The 19,660-nt window shown below is 39.7% G+C and overlaps 1 protein-coding gene across 12 annotated transcripts in view; it reads left to right on the top strand.

The window, feature by feature from the left end:
• The first annotated feature begins 3,070 nt into the window (after positions 1-3,070).
• ncam1a (neural cell adhesion molecule 1a) overlaps positions 3,071-19,660 on the top strand; it is a 217,988-nt gene continuing 201,398 nt past the window's right edge. For all 12 annotated transcript variants that reach the window (XM_020598317.1, XM_020598311.1, XM_020598313.1 and 9 more), the window contains exon 1: positions 3,071-3,297. In XM_020598317.1, the coding sequence (XP_020453973.1) occupies positions 3,246-3,297 (52 nt within the window). In that variant the 5' untranslated portion in view covers positions 3,071-3,245. The remainder of the gene's footprint in view (positions 3,298-19,660) is intronic.

Raw genomic sequence — 19,660 nt, forward strand, 5'->3', positions numbered from 1 at the left:
GTAACTTAATTTTTTTTCTGCAATAAACCAGAGCACAGTCTTTCCAAAACTGTAACCAAGTGTGTGAGATCCCAAACCTAACCATAAAATGGTTTCCTGATACTGTAGAAACTAAAAATTGATGTTTTACTGCAAGATCCAAAATTTGACAGGAAAGTTTGAGCCTCATTCTTCAGTTCTTACGAACACATTTCTTCTTAAAACCCACTTGCACAGTTTTCACAATGATTCTGGCATTCGTGTTTTCTTATCTGGGACTGGCACTTAGGTGAGAACAGAAGCTATTCATACTTATGTACTTTTGAGTGCTGATGTTTGTGGGAGGGCAGAATGGTGTTGAGGACTGTTGCTTCACAGCAAGAAGGTTCTGGGTTTGAGCCCGGGCTGACCTGATGGTTTTCTGTGTGGAGTTTGCATGTTCTCCCTGCCCCTGTGTGGGTTCTCCCCGGGTGCTCTGGATTCCTCCCACAGTCCAAAGACATGCATCTTAGGTTGACTGGTGACTCTAAATTGCCTGTAGGGGTGAGTGTGGATGTGTATGGTTGTTTGTCTAAGTGTCAGCCCTGTGTTAGACTGGCGACCTGTTCAGGATGTACACCCCACCACCCAGTGTCAGCTGGGTTTGGCTCCAGCCCCCCCCCAGGCCCACATTAGGGTAAGGGGGACAGGTGGATGGATGTTTGTGTGAAATAACTGGTCATTTAGTTTTCTTCTATTCTACAGTTGTATAATATTATCTAATTTTAATTACAATAGCATTTTTAGCATTATTTTTATTTTAAAATGAAAACTGCACAAAAAATGCACAAAATTATTTCCTCTTAAATAAAGGCTTTAAAATTATTGCAATTAACAAACATTTGTTGTATATAACAGTTTTTTTCTATGACACAGGGTTGCCATTATACACAGTGCACGCTGATTTAGTAGTGTTATCCTGGTGTGTTTATTCACTTAGCATGTGATTCATATGGATATAGAAAAAAAATACAGGTGGCCTTCACTCACACATTTGCTTTTCAAGTTTTGGGTTTATCTTAGTCTGTAGCAATTATAATGTTCACATAACCCTTCACCAGTTTTATCAGTTGATTCACATTGTAAAATGACATGCACCATCTCATTAATTCTCACCTGTGAGAAAATTAGATACCTCTGCATCCAATACCGCTGATACAGGGCTTCAAAATAAAATGTTCTTATTAGGACATTAAATGGTCTATTTCATGGTTATTACTGCTGGATGGCTAACCTGTGTTTTCTTTACTGTACTGTTGTTTTGAACACTGCACATATGTAATTAGGGCCCATTAAAGATTTGAATGAATTTGTTAAAGCATTAAGGCCAAATTAATTCTCACATGGGGGCCCCAGGCAAACATTTATAGGCCAAAGAAGGCTGTACATTGTAAAGTATGTAAATTTATAATGGGATCAAACTCAGGTACAGATGTGCCTTTCAGGCAGAGGAATAATTAATTTGTGACTGCAGTGTTGGTTATCGTACCATGCCTACCACTGCCTCTAAAACATCATCACTGCATAACTGAATTTTGCAAAAAAAAAGTAATTGGACACTCCAGCAGTTCAGCTGGACTGAAGGTGTTAGCTCTGACTTAAATAAACATGTGATTGATGTGCATTTTTACTGATTAACTGGACAAACATTTCACAGACTGATGGAACTAAGGCTGAATTATTTAGGAAGAACATACAGCACTATGCATTGTGTTTAAAAAGGTACTTCATAACAGCATGAAAGCATCATCCAAAAAATGACTTTCAGTTGAGCTGGGGCTGCTTTACTGTCTCTGGGTTTGGACAGTTTGCCCTCATGGAGAGGATAATCATTCCTCCGGTTTATCAAGGCATCTTACAGGATAATGTCAGGGTGGCTGGCCACTAGCAGGACAGTGACCTTAAACACTGAAGTAAATCTACTATAGAATGGCTACAAATATTTTTTTTTCTCTTGGAGTGGCCCAGCTAGAGCCCAGACAACCCTATAGAGATGCTATGGAATGACCTCAGAGAGCCATTACCACCAGACATCTTAAGAATACGGCTGAGCTGAAGCAGCTCTGTGAGGAAGAATGGTCCAGATTTCCTCCAAATGTCATGCAGGTCTGACCCACAGCTAAAATGACTGAAGAATGGCTGCTACCAAAAACCAGAGGAATGGTGCAGATAACATACGACTCATATGGTAATAGCTCTCTAAGTTTATTTTGTCTACTGTAGGTGATCTTCATAGGTTAGAATTTTCATAAAAAGAAACCTAGTCTGAGGAGTCTGTGAACCAAATGGTGGACAGCAGACATCAACCAGCAGAGCAGTGACCCAGGTTGGTCAATACTGATGTGATAAAATAGGAAAAAAAAATCTTTCATGTACTTCTGTTTGGTGGTGGTAAAGTTTATTGCAGAAACTAAAATGAGGCATTATCAGCCAAGGTTAAATCAAGTGGTTTCTTCACAGAGGAGGGGAATGTGGGCCAGTGTGTTCTGGAATACTAGCTGTTCTTGTCTCTGGTTGACTTCCAGTAACCTTCATCACATCACCTTTAATTAGTAGCTGCTGCCACTGACATACCTCATGCTACTGGCACAGTTTCAGGCAGAAACTGTAAAGATTATTTTTGTAAAAAGTCAGGATTTCTGGCAGTAGTTGTGATTTAGAGAACATCCTGTATCCAGCAAGAAAACAAAGAACAGATCACAAGCACACATCAGTTACTTAAGGATTGAACTTACTTTTCTGGTTTTGTGATTTAATTAAAATAAAGCAAATGCAGTTTAGAACAATAGATTTGGTTTAGAGGTGCCTTTAGTCTGTCTTTACCTGAATCACACTAACTAGTCTTTAGTATAGAATGCATGTCTTGTTTTTAACTAGTTTGTAAACTCAGTAGTCCGGAGTAGAGCCCCTGGTAACGGCTCCGCGCACTACTTTGTTACTGCGCTCGCCTCAGACCGCCCCCTGCGTTGGTGTGTGAGTGTAGCCTACCGGGCGGAGTAATTCATGTGGGTATTTATTGAATGCGTGTGTGTGTGAGAGAGAGAGAGTGCGCGCTACGGCTCCTGGTTGTCATTCATTGTGCTGCGAGCACGGGTAGCGACAAGGACCAAAAATCTTTCCAGCAGCAGTTGTTGTCCCTGGAAGGGCTGGTATCTGTTTCCCCTCATCAGTACACCTCTCTGGTTTCAAGTGCGTCTCTTCAAGGAGAATATCTGTGACACATTACAATGCTTCAAATAAGGGACCTCATCTGGGGGCTGCTGCTCATTGGCTGTGCAGGTAAGACGCTGTGTTATTTATTATTCATATTAAGGTTCGTGGAGATGTATTCCAAGGTTGTAGCCAATGCAAATGTGTTAAAATGCAGGCCGAGCTGTGGCGACTCTGGAGCAGCATCCTCTGGTCCCAACGGCGGCATCCTTATCACTGACTCCGGACAGTTACAGCTGGCGTTCATCGCGGTTATGCCAAAAGTTTGTCTGGGAAGGAGCGTTTTTCCTCTTTGTCAGTGAGAATAAACCGTGAAATACTAAGGGGGACGCCTTTAACTCAGTTTCGGGCTGTTCTGTTCCTATAGTTTCATATCAGGACCCTCTTGCGTCGGTGCGTTTTGAATGTCCGCGCAATACAGATAGTCTATGGTGCCTGGTGCAGTTGGCTGACTATAGCCTAAGTTGAAGCATAATATAGGGTTGTGTGATTTTTAGTATAAATGACCCACATCTATTGCGGTATTATGCGAGGTAGGCTTATGAGTTCGTTTTTTGTATAGGTGAAGGTTAAGGATGGATGCTGGCGGAGATTGGGGCTGGTGATGCAGAGGTACGCTTTTGTGGTTAAGCCTATGCCAATTGCTTGTTCTTGCATTCGTAAATACAAGTCAAAGTTATCATTTTTTAGAATATAAAATAAAGCAAAGCAAATGGCATATTCTAAAAAGTCCACCCAGGCTTTGATACTTCTGCTGGGTCAGCCGTGACGCACCGAGGATGGTGTCCAGAGTCGCTCTTGGGGATGTAGTTCACTAAAATAGGTTTGAGGACATCTTTTAAAATAAAAACAAAATTACGTTTTTTTTTTTACTAAACATGCGTTTAAACCCTTTCTGTTGAGTGGATTAGATGCATTCACAATTCGAATTCCGGCCATTATCGGACTTTGAACGCAAATAATTTTCTGCTTGGGCGTGTTAATGTGCGTATTTGGAGTTTATCATCGTTGTGGCCTTATGCTTTAGGTTAATAGACTTTGATGTTCTTTGTGTGTCATAGCATCTTGTTTGTCCTGTCTGCCAAACAGGACTTGGTAGTTTGCAACTAGTTCGCTGCCGTTTAAGCGCAAAACGTTGTTGACAGACGGGTCCAGACATGGTTTTATTTTTTAATTGTTTGTCTGGATGAAATCATCCATTTGAGGATGACTGAACAGTCAATGTATACAATAGGATCCAATCCCAGAGCTCAAATGGTTATATAGGGCGTGGGGGGAACCAATTTTCTCTCCAAGCCTCCATCTCTCGCACCTCCCACATCCTCCTCCTCTCCCTGTATGTCCCTCTTCGTTGTATAGCCTGTAACTGTGTGTTCCAAAAGGAGTTTGAGAACCCCAGGGGTCTTTGGAGAGAGAAAGAATACTTTGATTTATTAATAATTTGGTGCACACGGATGATTCTTCAGACCCCAGGTTTTAGTTTCACTGTTCTTCCACCATATTCCACAAGTCTGCAGTTTTGCTGTTTCTATAGTCCTTTCCTATGTTAGTCTAAATAAAACGCGTTTTGTCCCCTCCCATTGAGCTTTAATTTAGCCAATGAGATCGCTGTTCCCATTGCAGTCCTGCTTCCTTAAATAATCTAATAATGAATGCCGGTGTTTTTCATTATTTGTCAGCTCCCAGATGTGACCTGACATTACTTGCAAGCTTGTGCTGTTCACACAGGTGAGCTGTAGGAGCTTACAGTTCATGTTGATGAAACACATTTTAAAGTTTCACATATTTTTAAGATGTTTACCACTTGCACCCAAACGCTGTCAGGCTGTCACTGTTAGTGGTATAGAGGGCAGTGTGGTACCAAAAACGTCTACATTGTTCTTCTATATGATTCAGGATCCTACCAAAACATTCTGACACCACCACAATTTACCACAGCTCATAAGTTAAAGGAACCAAGAAAGAGATGATTAGATAACTGCTTTAGCTCTGCTGTGTTGCAAAAGGGAAATAAATTGCTCACTTTATTTGATATAAAGAGTATATTAAAAAGGTAGTGAGAGTATCACACAGTTTGATGGCTGAGCGGTTTAATTACATTTATTGATTTCTAGTTCAGAGATTGAATTTCAAGGCTAGTAGCTAACATTAGGTTGGGGCGCCACACCACCTTCCAAGAAATGACTGAATAATGGCAAGATTATGGTTTTGGACGTGGACACAGATAGCAGCCTTTTCCATCAGTCTGTCAGTAGCCAGATGGACTCAGTCTAGTGTGCATTACTACTTGTGACCTTGTGTTATTGGAGTGATCTAGCATATCCATGGTCATTGTCTACAAACTGAAAGTGTTCTGTTAGAGTTTGGGCCCGAGGTAGTCAGTTACTGTTGCTATAGGCGGTTAAGAGGTTGTCACAACTTTTCCTGTTTCATGTCCTGTTCTGTTAATTTTAGAAACAGCGTGCAGGGTTGTCTGCTACACCCTCACCTAACTTTGGCCACACTGCAGCCTCATCCAGCAACACACTGTTGGCTGATCAAATACTCATGATAGATTACTTTGTAACATGACCAAGATAAATCCAGTTTCACTTTATGATCATAAGGATAAAAAAATAACTGAAAACTTTGAGTTGTCAAAATGCTCCTCATGATATTTTAAACCAATGTGGTCTGACTTACTTTAAGCTTGTACATCTATTCCTCATAATTGACTTCTTCAGTTGTATTTTTAGTGCAGCTCCCTGTACTTTTCAAGTGTTGCTTTTGGTCTGAACATCCTGTTACTTCTGTACACCTGCCATTCCATTTTTAGTTTTAGGAAATGAGAACAAATCAAAACATCTGTGTTTGAATCTAAAGACAAGGGATGAGCAATACAAACACTGAAGTCCATTTACTGCTCCTCTAATGTTTTCATGCTTCAGGCATAGAGCTGAACTCTAAAATATGAAGAATAGGTTCAACTTAATGTTTTGAAGGGGAGAAAATACACAATTGCTAAATCACTAACACATGGGACTTGAACTGCTGGGGTGAGTTCAAAGCCACTATGAAAATAATACAGGCTATTTTTGACTTGGGGGAACTGGAAAAGCAGCCAAACAAGAGAAAATTATAAGGCACTTTTAGTCTGTTCTCTAAATAAAACGAGAGTCTAAATTTTGCAACTATGGCCATGCTGCAATGTGCATGTACCGGTTTTGTACCAATTTATTAGTTGATCAAATTCTCATTGGTACAAGAGCTGCTCAGATTACAGCTGTACCCCCTTTAGGGTTTGTTCATATTTAGCTGCATAGGACTGCTACTGTACAAAGCTCAGTCATAATTGCAAGCTGAGTTGATTTGCCAGGTGTGAATTCTGTGCTGCTGCTGAAGTTTACAGTTGGTATCATTCATTCTGTGCTTGTCTGTCATACAGAAGGTTTGCTTCTTGCTCTTACTGTCATTTTTATTTGTGTATTTAAAATACATTTCTTTAACTTGCACCTTACTGTAACCTAAAACATTTCATACCTTGCTTCCTTGCTAGCATTTGGGAAATTTATGAAAAAGTGATTGCACAAATACTGAAGAAATTGTCCATTAAGGGCCTTAAACAGGATTTGTCTACAACCGTGTAATTAAAGTTGAAGTCACTAAACAAGAAAAGTAGGAAGAAATGCACTTATAAAAACTACATACATTTATGATTCTACAGCTTTAAGATGAAGATCCCAAAATAACTATGGCACTTTATAAATGTTTTTTTAGTCATAATCCTACTTAATTGATAGAAATGAATATTTGAGCACATAGAATAGGAATGGCTGAGTCAGTGCCATTAGCAGCTGTTTGTCTGTGTATAATTTAAAGGCTAAGGTGAGAATGAAACTTTGTGTCAAGACTATGTGTCATGCTACCTCACAGTGCTTCTTCCCACTGAATTTAACAGTAGTTATAGTTCCGATTGACTTAGCTGGCTGCTGTATTTCTTCTCTGCTGACTGTTAGATGAGGATGGGCTGTCTTTGCATATTAATCAGCACATGAATAGGGACCACGAGTGATTTACATTGTGTGAGCTCTGAAGGCGTCCTATAGAGAATTGAATCCGGGTGGAGGGGTTGTAATACAGGATGGGAGCAGCCACATTTTTTGCCATGACATTTTCTTTTACAAGTACAGCACTACTTTGCAAAATGTAATACAGTGTGTACCTAGCAGCACAACTGGGAAACCAACACACCTTTGAGTTTCCATTATGTTGATGCTCATATAATGTTAAAGAAGTACAATCACTTTTGGGTGAAGTTACAGTACATGCACAGTAGGAACTGCAGTTATTTTTTCCAGAATGTGCCACTCCAGTACAAACAAAATGCTTTTCTTCTGGTTTGAACACTTGTGTATAGTAAATTGTAATGGTAATTATACATGGAGATTCACAGATGTTTTGGGTTCGCTTTGCTGTTTCAGGCACTGGATGTCTTCCCTGTATATGGCATTATGAAAGCCGAAGACTACCAACATTCAGGGGTGCTATATAGGACCCGATGTCAAAGTTGGGTCTTCATGAGACAGCAGGACAATGACCTAAAACATAATTGAACACCCATAAATGGTTTCAGACAATGCGCTGGAGGGTTCTGAAGTGGCTGAAAGCGTTCTTTGAAGTTGCTGGTGCCTTAAGGTTAATAGCCACACTGCTGATGGAGAATATGGGAGATGATGGTGGTTAGTTGTTTGCTCTGACACTCAGTATCTACAGGAGGGTCCTTTGGCTCAGCCTCACCAGGTTCTCTATATTAGCGCTGCTTTAACATGCAACATCCTGATCAGTTCACCTGTGGCAGCCATGCACAAACTCCATTTACAAAATTAAACATGGCACTTTAATATAATAAACTCTGCCTCAGCTGGAGTAACCCATTGTTGAGGATTTCACACATGCACGTCAGCACAGAGTGATTTGTATTCTTGGTGGATTGCTGGCAGTCTTTCTTTCATGAGTCACAAGCGCAGAAAGTGGGTGGTTTTGCTTGATTGTCCCTTTGTTCAGCTAAACCTTTAAGCGTTGAGATAAGACAGCAATGTTTTTCTGGTAGATTTACAGAGGCTGATGTTTCAGCACCTGAGCATACGCTGGCATATGGTGGTCTGCTGCAAGTATTATTGTCTGCAAAAATAAATGACTTTAATTTCCAGGAATTACAATAAACTAACAAATATCTGCTGCGTCATGTGGTGCTGTTATGTGAAAGGTGAATGATTCTTGTGGTCCCCTGATGATTCCTGTAGTACCAGGTCACAGTCTCTTTTAATAACTACTCTGGACCAGGTACAATGTGTCCATATTTACAAGCCGGCTCCACTCGAACCTGCCAGGTTACCACACATCCAGTGGTGGTTACACCTTAGTGCATTTTAATGCATTGTTAGTTTAGTGAAGTTTCAGTTGATTATTTGTTTGAGATTTGTTAGTTTTCAGACACAATACATTTAATATTGAGTGAAAACACTGAGCCCAAAATCTGTAAAAGATATTTTTCTTCCCATTAGATATGTTCAGTTTACCCTGCAGTGTAGTGCTTTGGTAGTGTTTACCTTATTGTTAACCGAGAAGGAAGATGTGACCCATGACAATACAGCAGTACTTAGTTTGAAATTTTATTACTTATTAAGACTGCATTAAAAAGTGTATTTTAGTTGCCCTCAGTTAAATAAATGTGAGTCCAGTCACTTCCTGTGCAGTTTTTGGTTGTTTTTCATTATGCCTTGTGTGAGTTGGTTACCTTGACCTGCCTGGTAACATGTCACTCCACCTCTTCCATTATGTTTGTAGTTGTGAGAGTTCTTCTTCTTCTTCATCTTCTTCATCACTACTGCTGCATTTTGGGGATTTGACTTAAAAGTGTCAGTCTATAGCATTTGGATTTCAGCAACCTTGCTCACACCTGGTGCATTTATCTAAAATTCAGGCAGGATTGTCAGCTATGAAATCCTGCTTTTCAAACCACCTGGAGAGGCAGCTCGTTTTCTTGTACACCTGGTGTCCACAGGGATAATTGTCACACATTTGAAATGAATGCAGTCATGCTTTTTTTCCACAATTTCTTGATTATGTCTTAGTTTTTCTTGATAATCTTAATCTTTCTGTACTACCATTTTTCCTTCATGGTATTCTGATCACCAGTCTTTTTAGTTTTGCTTTTTTTTTCTTAGAGTGCTTTCATATCCTGATGTATCAGCCTGACTTTCAGCTTGCACAGTACAAAATGGCTTTCTTCATAATGATCAGTGATACACATAAATTTATATATTTGTCAGTGGCAGCTGGTGATTACTTACCTGAGTTGGGCTACAGGCACTTAGGAACAGAGTTGTTTCTGCTTTGGTGTGTAGCAAGCAGAGAAAACACTCCCACTGTCATGAGCTGAGAAAAACTAATTCCCACTGAGATGGTCTTGTTTTCCCCAGGCTAACACAAATGAAATTCTGACCACAAAGGCAAAAAGAGACCCCTTTTGTCAAAACTGAGTTTACGGTTGTAAAACTAATTAAAACAAGACTTCTCCAATGACTTGACTACTTGTATCCATGGTGACCTTGTGCTACTTCACGGGAAACCTTGTGGCAAAATAAAATTTGTTTTTATCAGTCCTATCAGTGGGTTTGTTATATCACAAACCAACACTCTCTCCATTCATATACAGGTGTATGTGTGTTTTTAAAAACCTGTGGACCTAGAGAGAAAAATTCAAACTATGTAAAACTTTTTTTTCATAAATACTGTCACAGAATGTTTGAGTAGCCCAATTTATTCATGAAATATTATATGCCATGGCAAATGTGTAGTGACTATATCATAAAAACTGAGGGTTTCAAATTAATCTTAAATTCTTTTCCAATAATTTATTTAAAAAACAACTTTTGTGTAGTTTTTCCAGTTCAGATGCCAAGCTGAATTTGTAGGCTTTGGTATGATTGTTTGTAAATCATGCACTGCATAATCAGGGGTGCCAACATGGCTTGTCTTTTTACTTGAGCCTTTGATTGGCTGCTTGTTAATCATTAATTAATTTCCTTCATTTTGCTCACATTAGCTGGAAGTAGGATAAAGAGGCGCAGTAAATTAGTGAATGCTCTCCAAAACCCTATGGACATTGTGCTGGTCAATATAAATTCAGCATACAACTCACAAGCTGCTTATACCAACATCAGGAGATGACATGTGCAGCAAGCAGACCAGAACACTGAATGACAAATAGCAGAGACTGGTCATTACGTTAGCTTTACATGCTTTGGCATCACTGTATCATAATCGAACGTGTACTCTTCTGGCTTTGCAGGTTTTCAAAAATGCTAATTTGTTTAGATTTATAGTTGCCCTGATAAATGATACTTTTCCAAGTGTATATTGTTACCTCCTTCTGATAATTATGCTGTTTACAAATTGCCCTAAACTGTTATAACAGGATGCCATGTATACAGCAATGTGATGTACAGTATTGGTGATAGTATCAGCTAGTACATTGGTTGGGCTTTAGCATGCACTCCATTAATATAGGTTTTCCCACCATTGCTAATATGAGGAATTTGTCAAATGGCCCACAACTAATATAGTATAGTGCAAAACTGGGATGATACCCATTAGGACAGACCCATTTGCATTGCATTTTATATCAAATTAGTACAACGTATTTCTGGTAATACCCATCAAAATGTGTAAAAGAAAGTGTCATGTTAAATAACATTGGAAGTAATTTTAGAATGTGCATATAGAGTTTGAGGGGAAGTCTGGGACCACGTGTGTGTGAGGTGTTTTTGCTGATCACCACGGTTCCTTAGTGATGAGTAGGTGGCTTCAGGCAGGGTGGGTATTGTGTGTTGGCATACACAGACTACGTTTGGCCCTCCACCTTGTAAACGTAGCATCCTTTCAGTATCACTTGCCAGATTGTTGGCTCTGATGTAGTTTACCTGAGCTGAAGTTGTCTGACACTAATTAACTGCAGCAGCTCAGACACCAGCTTGAGAATTATTCTTGCCTTGGTGATAAGTGGTGCTTTTTGATGCATGTTATGAACACAAACCCACAAAGACAGATGAGGCTTTTCATGTTTTTATATAAATTTGAAATCTGTCATCTCAGCTTATCTTGGCTGAGCTCTCATAGACAAAGGCATAATGTATATGAGCATGTTTTACTTTTTTTTTAAACCCCAGTGAATGACTCATCATCATGATGTAATGCTTAGCAATGGCAGTTAGCTCATCCCAGAAACACTGATTGGCTGGCTTCCTCAGGTGTCGAGCCACCTTAGCCCTTGTGTGAAGAACAAAAAAGAAAAAAAATAAATGTGTCTTCTGGGAAACGGGAACAAGGCACGAAGTGCAGCATGAGCAGTATTCAGTGGACTTGTTTACTTTCTAAATTGGCACAGTTGTCAGTGAGCACATTCTCGAGGCACAATCTTCAGTGGTTCTGTGGGGATTTCATACAGTGCCAGCAAATGCCCAGAAAGACTTATTTTATTGTATATGGTTCAGAAGTCTTGGTGGCACAGACTTGCACCCTTTAAGCAAGCTGTAAGGTCTCAGATATTTTATACTTTGTCTATAAGTTTTGTCTAATCTTATAGAATACTGTGATCACTAAGTAATATATAAGTGGAGTTCAGTTTCTATGCAAGACTCGTGGAGGTGTTTTATGTAGCCTTGGTGTGCATTTAAATGGCTGTGTGCAAAAATATCAGGCTCAAGAACAACTAGTGGATTCAGTTGGAAGGAAATGTTAAGTAATTTTAAATTTTCATTTATAGAAATACAAATATTGAATTAGAGTTTTCAGGTAGTGGTTTTGTGATGGGTAAACCATGGATTTATTAAATGGGGAAAATGGTTAAATCACTTGCACTGTTGCACTCAACTGTTCAGAGGCAAAGGCGCAGTCAACTGCATGTGCTTTTTAAAAAATGATTCGGTTTTCCTGCGTGGTGTTAAATCTTCTGTGAGCTACATTAATGTTATAGAAACAAGCTGCAACACAGACGCATCTAGGACCTGTTGATCTGACAGCGGATGTAGCACAGACTCTGTGGGCTGTTAGATCAGACTGATATGTCAAATATCATCCAATTAACTGGCAAAATCCTGCCTGCAATCTGATTATGAGAGCTGCATATAACCAGAGCTCTGCTCCTGTGCATATGGAAATCACACAGGAGCTGGTGAGGTCACACTGATCAAAATAAATGGTGTTTTTGTGTAGCGTTGGTAGCAGGTGGTTGCAGGGTAACGCTGTCTAAACTAGGTGGTGGGAGGGAGTGGTTGTAGCCGTAACGGAGACAAAGGGAACTAGCATACGCTTAACACCTGTAGGGAGGGGCCCCAAACCTTTGTGTCTGAGTCGCAAGTATATAAAAAAAACTGGCTTCAAATGATTGCTTGGGTTATTAGGCATATTTATTTAGCTACTGATCTAAGTCTAAGTCAAGAAGCTTTTTAGCATAAACAATTTTATTGCAATCTTTAGTTCTATATGTATATACTCTAATCATATAATATATAATATCTAACATTGAGTTTGGCTCAACTGAGTGCTAATGGTTAACCTATTACCAATAGCCTAGTCTTCTGGGGGTGACTGTGGTTCAGTGGGTATAGCTGTCGTCTCCCAACCCAAGGGTTGGTGGTTTGAATCACGGTGCCTCCAGTCCACATGTCGAAGACACTGAACCCCCAAGTTGCCCCCGATGCTTAGAGCCATCGTTGTGAGTTGGATGGCTGCCTTGGTTCTGTCCCGGAAACAAATTCCTTGTGAGTGAAACATACTTGGCCAAATAATGTGATTCTGGTTCTGTTACTAAAGTATGTGGTTTTTGAATAAACACTGACATATCAAACTCTTTCTCAGACTAAATACATTTGCACAGTTTGCTTAGACCTCTCTTATAAACGCTATACATATATTAGTCACTAGTTCTCTCCTAGCATCATTTCTTGATGCCTTCAGGTACACAGTGGTGGTGGGCAGTGTGGTGTGTGGTGCCTGAACTCATTTGCATATTGAATATTCATGAACCTTGGAATACACAATGAAGGGCACAGACAGGCACGTTTTCAGGCCCTTTTGTTCAGTGAACTTTCTTTGTTTGTAAAGCAATATTTTTCCAGCCTATTTGACTTAAAATATCTTTGGGTGGATCTTTAAGTGTAACGTATGGATTATAATTAGTGCTTGAATGCCAGTTTCAATTCTGCTTTTTTTTTTTTTTAAGAAATGCTGAATTATATTACTTCCAATATTTTAGTATTGCAACCCCTTTATTATGAATGCGAGGTATATATTATGAAAGCCTTTATTCAAAATGTCCCCTAAACTGTGTGCTAGAATTTCTTTGTTTTTAAAATGAGTAGAGCACGCCTAATTTAACCTGAAAATTTGACCCAGTACAATCCCCACTTAGAGGGTCTTTTCCATTATGTGTTTATGGCCAGGCTGCTGCGTTTGATGAGATCAGGAGAGGTCTGTAATTTATCAGGCTTTCACTCTAACAGCATTGTCGAAAAGCAGCTCCCAGAGAAAAGCCCCAGGAGTGTCTCACTATGAGCTGGGGAGGCAGACAAAGGTGGAGGGTGGCAGGCGGGAGGAGGGATGGAGGATGAGAGGGAGGCGGAACACAATGCTACTGTAAGTGTCATCAACAAGGAGCCGCTGGGCTGGCAGGTGCTTCAACCTTGGCTTCATTGTTTCCCTTTCTGTCGATGACACATTTTGTGCAGTAAAGATTGTTGAGAGTAGTATATTAGATATGACTAGATGATTTTAGACATTTTTGCCTTAATTTAAAAATGATACTGTTAAGTACAGTGACTTTCTTAATCTTCAGCTGTGGTTTTCTTTTGCTTCAATAAAATTGAATATTAGATCTTTACCTTGCTTGCTGGTAAACTATTTACATGAGTGGAATGAAACCTTAGAAATGTTTGCTTTGTATGATGAGACTGTATATTGCATCTTTTTTTTACCCTCACGAAATAATGTCCACAAATAATACAAGTCTGACACTGCCTTGGTAAACTGACAGGCTGTCAGAGGAGTAAAAATTGCCTGTGTACCGTGGCCTGATTATGTCTCTGGAATGAATGGCCGCTCTTCTGACTGACAGCTGTCTCATTTTATTTGCAAAGCTTGTCTGCATAATGCTCGGCTGCTTTAATAAGCCACCAGAACTGCAAAGTTCTGTAACTGTAATTATTTATCTCTATTGATAGTTCAGAAATGGTGCCCAGACAGAAAAATGGATGACTCTTTTTTTTGCCATGGTTGGAGGATGGAATTGGTTCTGTTAATAGATAAGATGTTGACAGGTGATAAAGAAACCATCTTAGTTTTCTTGGCACTTATATTTAGTAATTTCTTAGTATTTGGCTGCTTGCATTGTTGGTGCTACATGCCTTTAGTGAAAATGCTCAAAATTCAAATATAAATCCCTGGTAAAACAATTTAGGAATTAGAAGTTACTGTGGCCAATGATGCACTTTTTGAAAAGCCTTCATAAATTTAAAGGCTACAGAATATACTTCCACCCCCTGCCAAGGTACATAACTAGAGTATAGACATACAGTATGTTTTCTGCAATGGTTTAAATGAGGACGACAAAAAAAATGTTTAAAGGTGTTTTGATGCATTCATACATCATTTGGTTACAGCCTGTGTTAAAATAATCTGACGAATTACATTTAAGTTAAAAGTTCAGAATGTCGGATGCCTTCATATGTATTATACTTTCAGATTTTTAATAATTTTATTAGTTTGGCTTCATGCCATCTTTTATGACAGAATTGGAGCTAAATGTCAAAGTTGTCTGAACACTGGAAGAATAAAACATGTTTACATTGTAAGAACAAAGGGAGCATGTCGTGCTGCATATGACTGATTATTGTCTCCCAGCGCAGGCAGCCAGATGGGCCCAGCTCAGACAATTCAGCATGAGGGTCGAGGGCTTGTCCTTTTTACCCTAGCCAACAGAGTCCCCAGAGACTGTGCAGCTCAAAGACCTGTAATGTGCTCGGCATGCCTCAGTGACACAGCGCTGAATCTGTCTATATTGAATAACAGGCTGTATTGACTATATAGTCCTGAGCAGCTAAGTAAAGCAGAAACAGGAAAAAAAAAAAGGCAAACAATCTGCCACATTAAGATATTGGATGAATAAATAAATCTGTCAGTCCAATTTCAATGTTAGTCTAGTTGCACGGGTCATTGCACTAATATCAGAAAGGTCAACTGCTAATTATACTAAATTGTTGGAACAAGGTAATTTCTATTAGGAATGGGCAACATAACACACTATAGGCAGATTTATATTGCACGATTAAATGTTTTTCAAACGTTTCAAATCCTTGCTTCAGCTTTTCACAATAGAGAATTTACTTATTATACATGCCAAGTGTTAGCAGTGTTAAGTGTTTTTAGAAGTGCATTAACAGAAAAGCAAAGGAATGATTTGTCCACTAGGAAGTGTCTCCATTGTAAAAATCGAACTAGAAATTTGGACTTCAAGGCTTTCCTCCACTGTTTGCTGTCTGTCATGATGACACAAAATGGATCTGCGACTAGATGTTGTTTGCCAGAGTTTTAGTAGGTTTTGATTACAATCAAGATTAACTGCTTTTTGCTTGAGCATGAACAGTTTCAATGTCATTTTCCAGTTTTTCTTCAAATATGACACTATCGTCATCACTTATTTCATTTGTGGAAATTACTGTATGTTGTATTTGTGCAGTAATGATTTCTCGATCCTTGCTATCATTCTGTATCACTGTGACTAGTGAGCCATAACTAGATCACTTATCAGTCTGACCTACTGTCAGCATGAAAGAGCAACTCAAATTGCCACATCATGGTCCCATCTTCCACTGAAACATTTTCCCGGTGTCAGAGAAAGCATACTTTGGTCTACTAACAGTGGGCATTCACTGTTGTTTCATTCAGCTCCACTGCACTCTGTAGCTGGCCAAACAGATCACTTGCTTGGCCACCCTGTGCCATAGAAAACTCCTGGGAATTTGTCGACTCCAAGCTTCCTTTTGCCTAACCCTAAATGAGCAAAGGAGAAAGGGAAGTCTTCATTAATCACTGTCAGATTTCCATAAAGCAAAGTATAACTGAAATGACTCTGCCCTTGCTGTCTGTAGGTAAAGTGGACCAAATTTCCGTGAGAAGTAGAGTACAGAAAATGAGGGAACAATGAATGTGAGGAACTGAGGAGACAAAAGACCTGTTGAGAATGGCTTAGTTGTCAGTCCTTAGATGCATGAGACTGGGTTTGGATACAGTGTTAGCAGACATGGCCAGCTTCCCAAGGACAGAGCCTTTTTACAGAAGCATTTGCTCATTAGGGAGCACATCTCACATTGTTTATGGACTTTAATGAGCCTTGCCACAAACAAAGATATGAAAACAGGGACCTTGCATTCAAAAAATGCTGCAGTCCACTCGCCTGGGATAAGAAGAGTGCTTTAAATCCTGCCCCCACTACCGCCTCGTTTTATTTTTGTCTGAGCAGTACATGCTCCTTATGCATTTGAGGATGAGGTCTGACATCCCCCCCAACCACTTTTGTCTCCCTTGTTTTTACCCTTCTTTCTCTCTTTTTCTCATTACTGCTATTTCAGAGAACAATCTCAGGGCACCTTTTTGCCGAGGACATTGAGGAGCTTAATTAGTTCATTCACGGATATGGCTCTTCTTACTAGCCCAATGGCTTTAGTGCCTCTGGAGGGTCTTAAATGCCAGCTCCCTCTTGCAGAAAAGCCTCAAACTGTACAGAATATAAAATACCTGTCAGGTTAATAAGGGACAACCCCAGCAACTGTCCTGCATTTATTTTTAATGTTTGCACCATTGAAGGACTGAGTGGCAGTCTCTGAGCACTGTATTGGTAGAACAAGCTGTTCATTTTGTTTGCATTGTTGTTTTTTCAGTCTTGATTTGTACATAACAAACCCCAGTTGCAAAAAAAAGGGCATTTTGATGAACAACTTGCAGATGCTTTTGCTGGAGTGCTTTTTGGCTTCAAATTGACAAAAGTATCTGTTAACAGGATTCTTGGTAAAATGTTCAAACTAAATAAGCTGTATCCAGTAATGCGGTTTTAAATTACAGAGCTCATAACTCGGTCTGCATTGATCGAACAGAGGTTTAGGTCAACCTCCAGTGATGGGGAAAATGATACTTAAAAACTCAATAACAGCGAGATCATCCTTTTGAGACAGGTGCAATTATGTCATTCCCTGCATCCTATCCTCACAATTTCAATGACATCTGAACTCTCATTAGAGAGACGGGCCCTGGAAAATGCATCCGAATAGTACGGAGTGCTCAGAAATCGAGTTTAAAAGCTTGGGCTGTTTGCAGTGCTTCCTGTAACACTATCCTGCTTGTGGAATGGGGGGTATTCCTGATGCCGCTCAGTTTCTGGGCAACAGAGCAGCAGCTGTGCATATCTTTGTATCCAGGGGGGTGCAGTGTGATTAAAGCCCATTGATGCAGCTGTGTTTAAACAGGGAGACTGCAGTTCGATCAGTAGCTGGAGGGGCTCTCTGACCAACAGAGTGTAAGAAAAGAACTTCATAAGTTCCTGCAGAGAGTTCTTTAAGAGGAGATGGAGGGGATGCTGGCTAAAATATTGCTGGACACACGTGCAGACCAGAGGGTCTGAATATATGACAGTTTTATGTTGCATTCACACTGGGGTCTTAAAAAAAAATGCAGTACTGATGACAACATGGGATGTCTCTTAAGTACAAGGCTGAACTGGTTGGCATGACAATCCTAAAAAACGAAAGCTGGAGTTGTGCAATAAAAAGCACAGTGTCACTTTGTCAATATGTCACTTCTTTTAAAAACACATAGTCTTAAACTGTTTTCAAGTAACAGAAGCGAATGTAATTGTGTTGTTGCTGTGTCATTTTATCCTTCATCCTGGAACAATGGAGGAAGAGAACTCAGTTTGTTGGAAGAGGAATTTTTAGCTAATTCAGAAATCCGAATTAGGGCTTGTCAGTAATTCAGTAATATTGGTTATGAATTATATTGTGATACATGATTTTGATCCAGAAAGTCATAGTTAAAAGCTAGCAAAATGAGTTGGTGAGGTCTCTTACAGCCAGGATATAATTTGATTTTGTGGGTTCAACACACTTGAGTTTGAACATGATTTGGATTATTTCACAGGTGAATTTCTGTAGTCTGGCCATATTGTAATATGCATAGCATTGCTGTGATTATTTAAACCATATTTGAAATTTTCTATAAAGCACACTCTGGCAACCATACAGAGCAGACCAAACAATCCGCACCAACCCTGCATTAAATATGTCCCGCCCAGAGAAGCATTATGGCGGATCTCTCCATCCCCACCAAGTGTCTGTCTGCCCTGCAATGATAAACTACCAATTCATGCAACTGTTTCAGTCTTTTCTGCATTTTCCTTTGATCATGCTGAATGTGCAAGTCTCCAGCCCTCAAAGTGTCCAGTAGCTTAGGAGAGAGTCTTGTGCATCATTCAGTCACAGTAGTGAGCAGCCAGTGCATTGCATTATCCTGTTGGGCTTAACTGTCAGAAATGGGTGAAACAAATGATTAATTTTTAAGTTTGAGGCACAGATGTATTAAGAGAGCCGGATATGGTAACATGACTTGGTATTGTTGCCAGTTTTTTCCCCAGTGGCCACTTGTGGTATTGCAATAAAAAAAACCCTCCGTGGCCTCAAAAGCCTTTTTTCTCATCAACCACCATTATACAGGAGCCCAAACTTGGTTTTTACTCCTTTTATATTTGTTAAATTTAAACAGCATCTAGAAAAGTTTGTTTTAAAAGGGCCAAGAGGGAACAGAAGTCTAAATCTTAGTTCGGATTACAGGTACAAAACAGGAAAGTCCATCCTATTTCACAAGGTTAAATGCCAATCTGCTATTGGCACATGTCTCCAGTGATGTATCAGCACCATGTGAATGCAGCATTAGTGGTGATAAGGAGTGTGATGTGCTCAGGAAATGTATAACAGAGGACATCTTGGCAGCCATTAGTTACTTGTTGACGTGCTCAGTGCTGAACCAGACAAGTGGAGGTGGAGTATAACAGATCCACTCTCCACTGATGTGACCTCATTAATCACTGTCCTCTCACTCGCTATGGGTGGAGGAGGCTGTTTGTCTATGTTCGATGCCTTCTGTGTTGGATTTGATTCAGTGCTCACATGCTGTAGCATGCATCTCATTGGTGTCCAGGAAAGATGACTGAATAAGAAGGTGTGCTACCTGACAATGGTACTTTTTTTTGAATTCCGTCTAAATCAGGACTTCATTAACCTACATGGGATTTATGCCACATCAGCTGTGAGTTTGCAGAAAGCAGTCTTATCTTTACTAATTGACC

Source organism: Monopterus albus, unplaced genomic scaffold (genome assembly GCF_001952655.1).
Source record: "Monopterus albus unplaced genomic scaffold, M_albus_1.0 scaffold38.1, whole genome shotgun sequence".
Classification (NCBI taxonomy): Eukaryota; Metazoa; Chordata; class Actinopteri; order Synbranchiformes; family Synbranchidae; genus Monopterus; species Monopterus albus.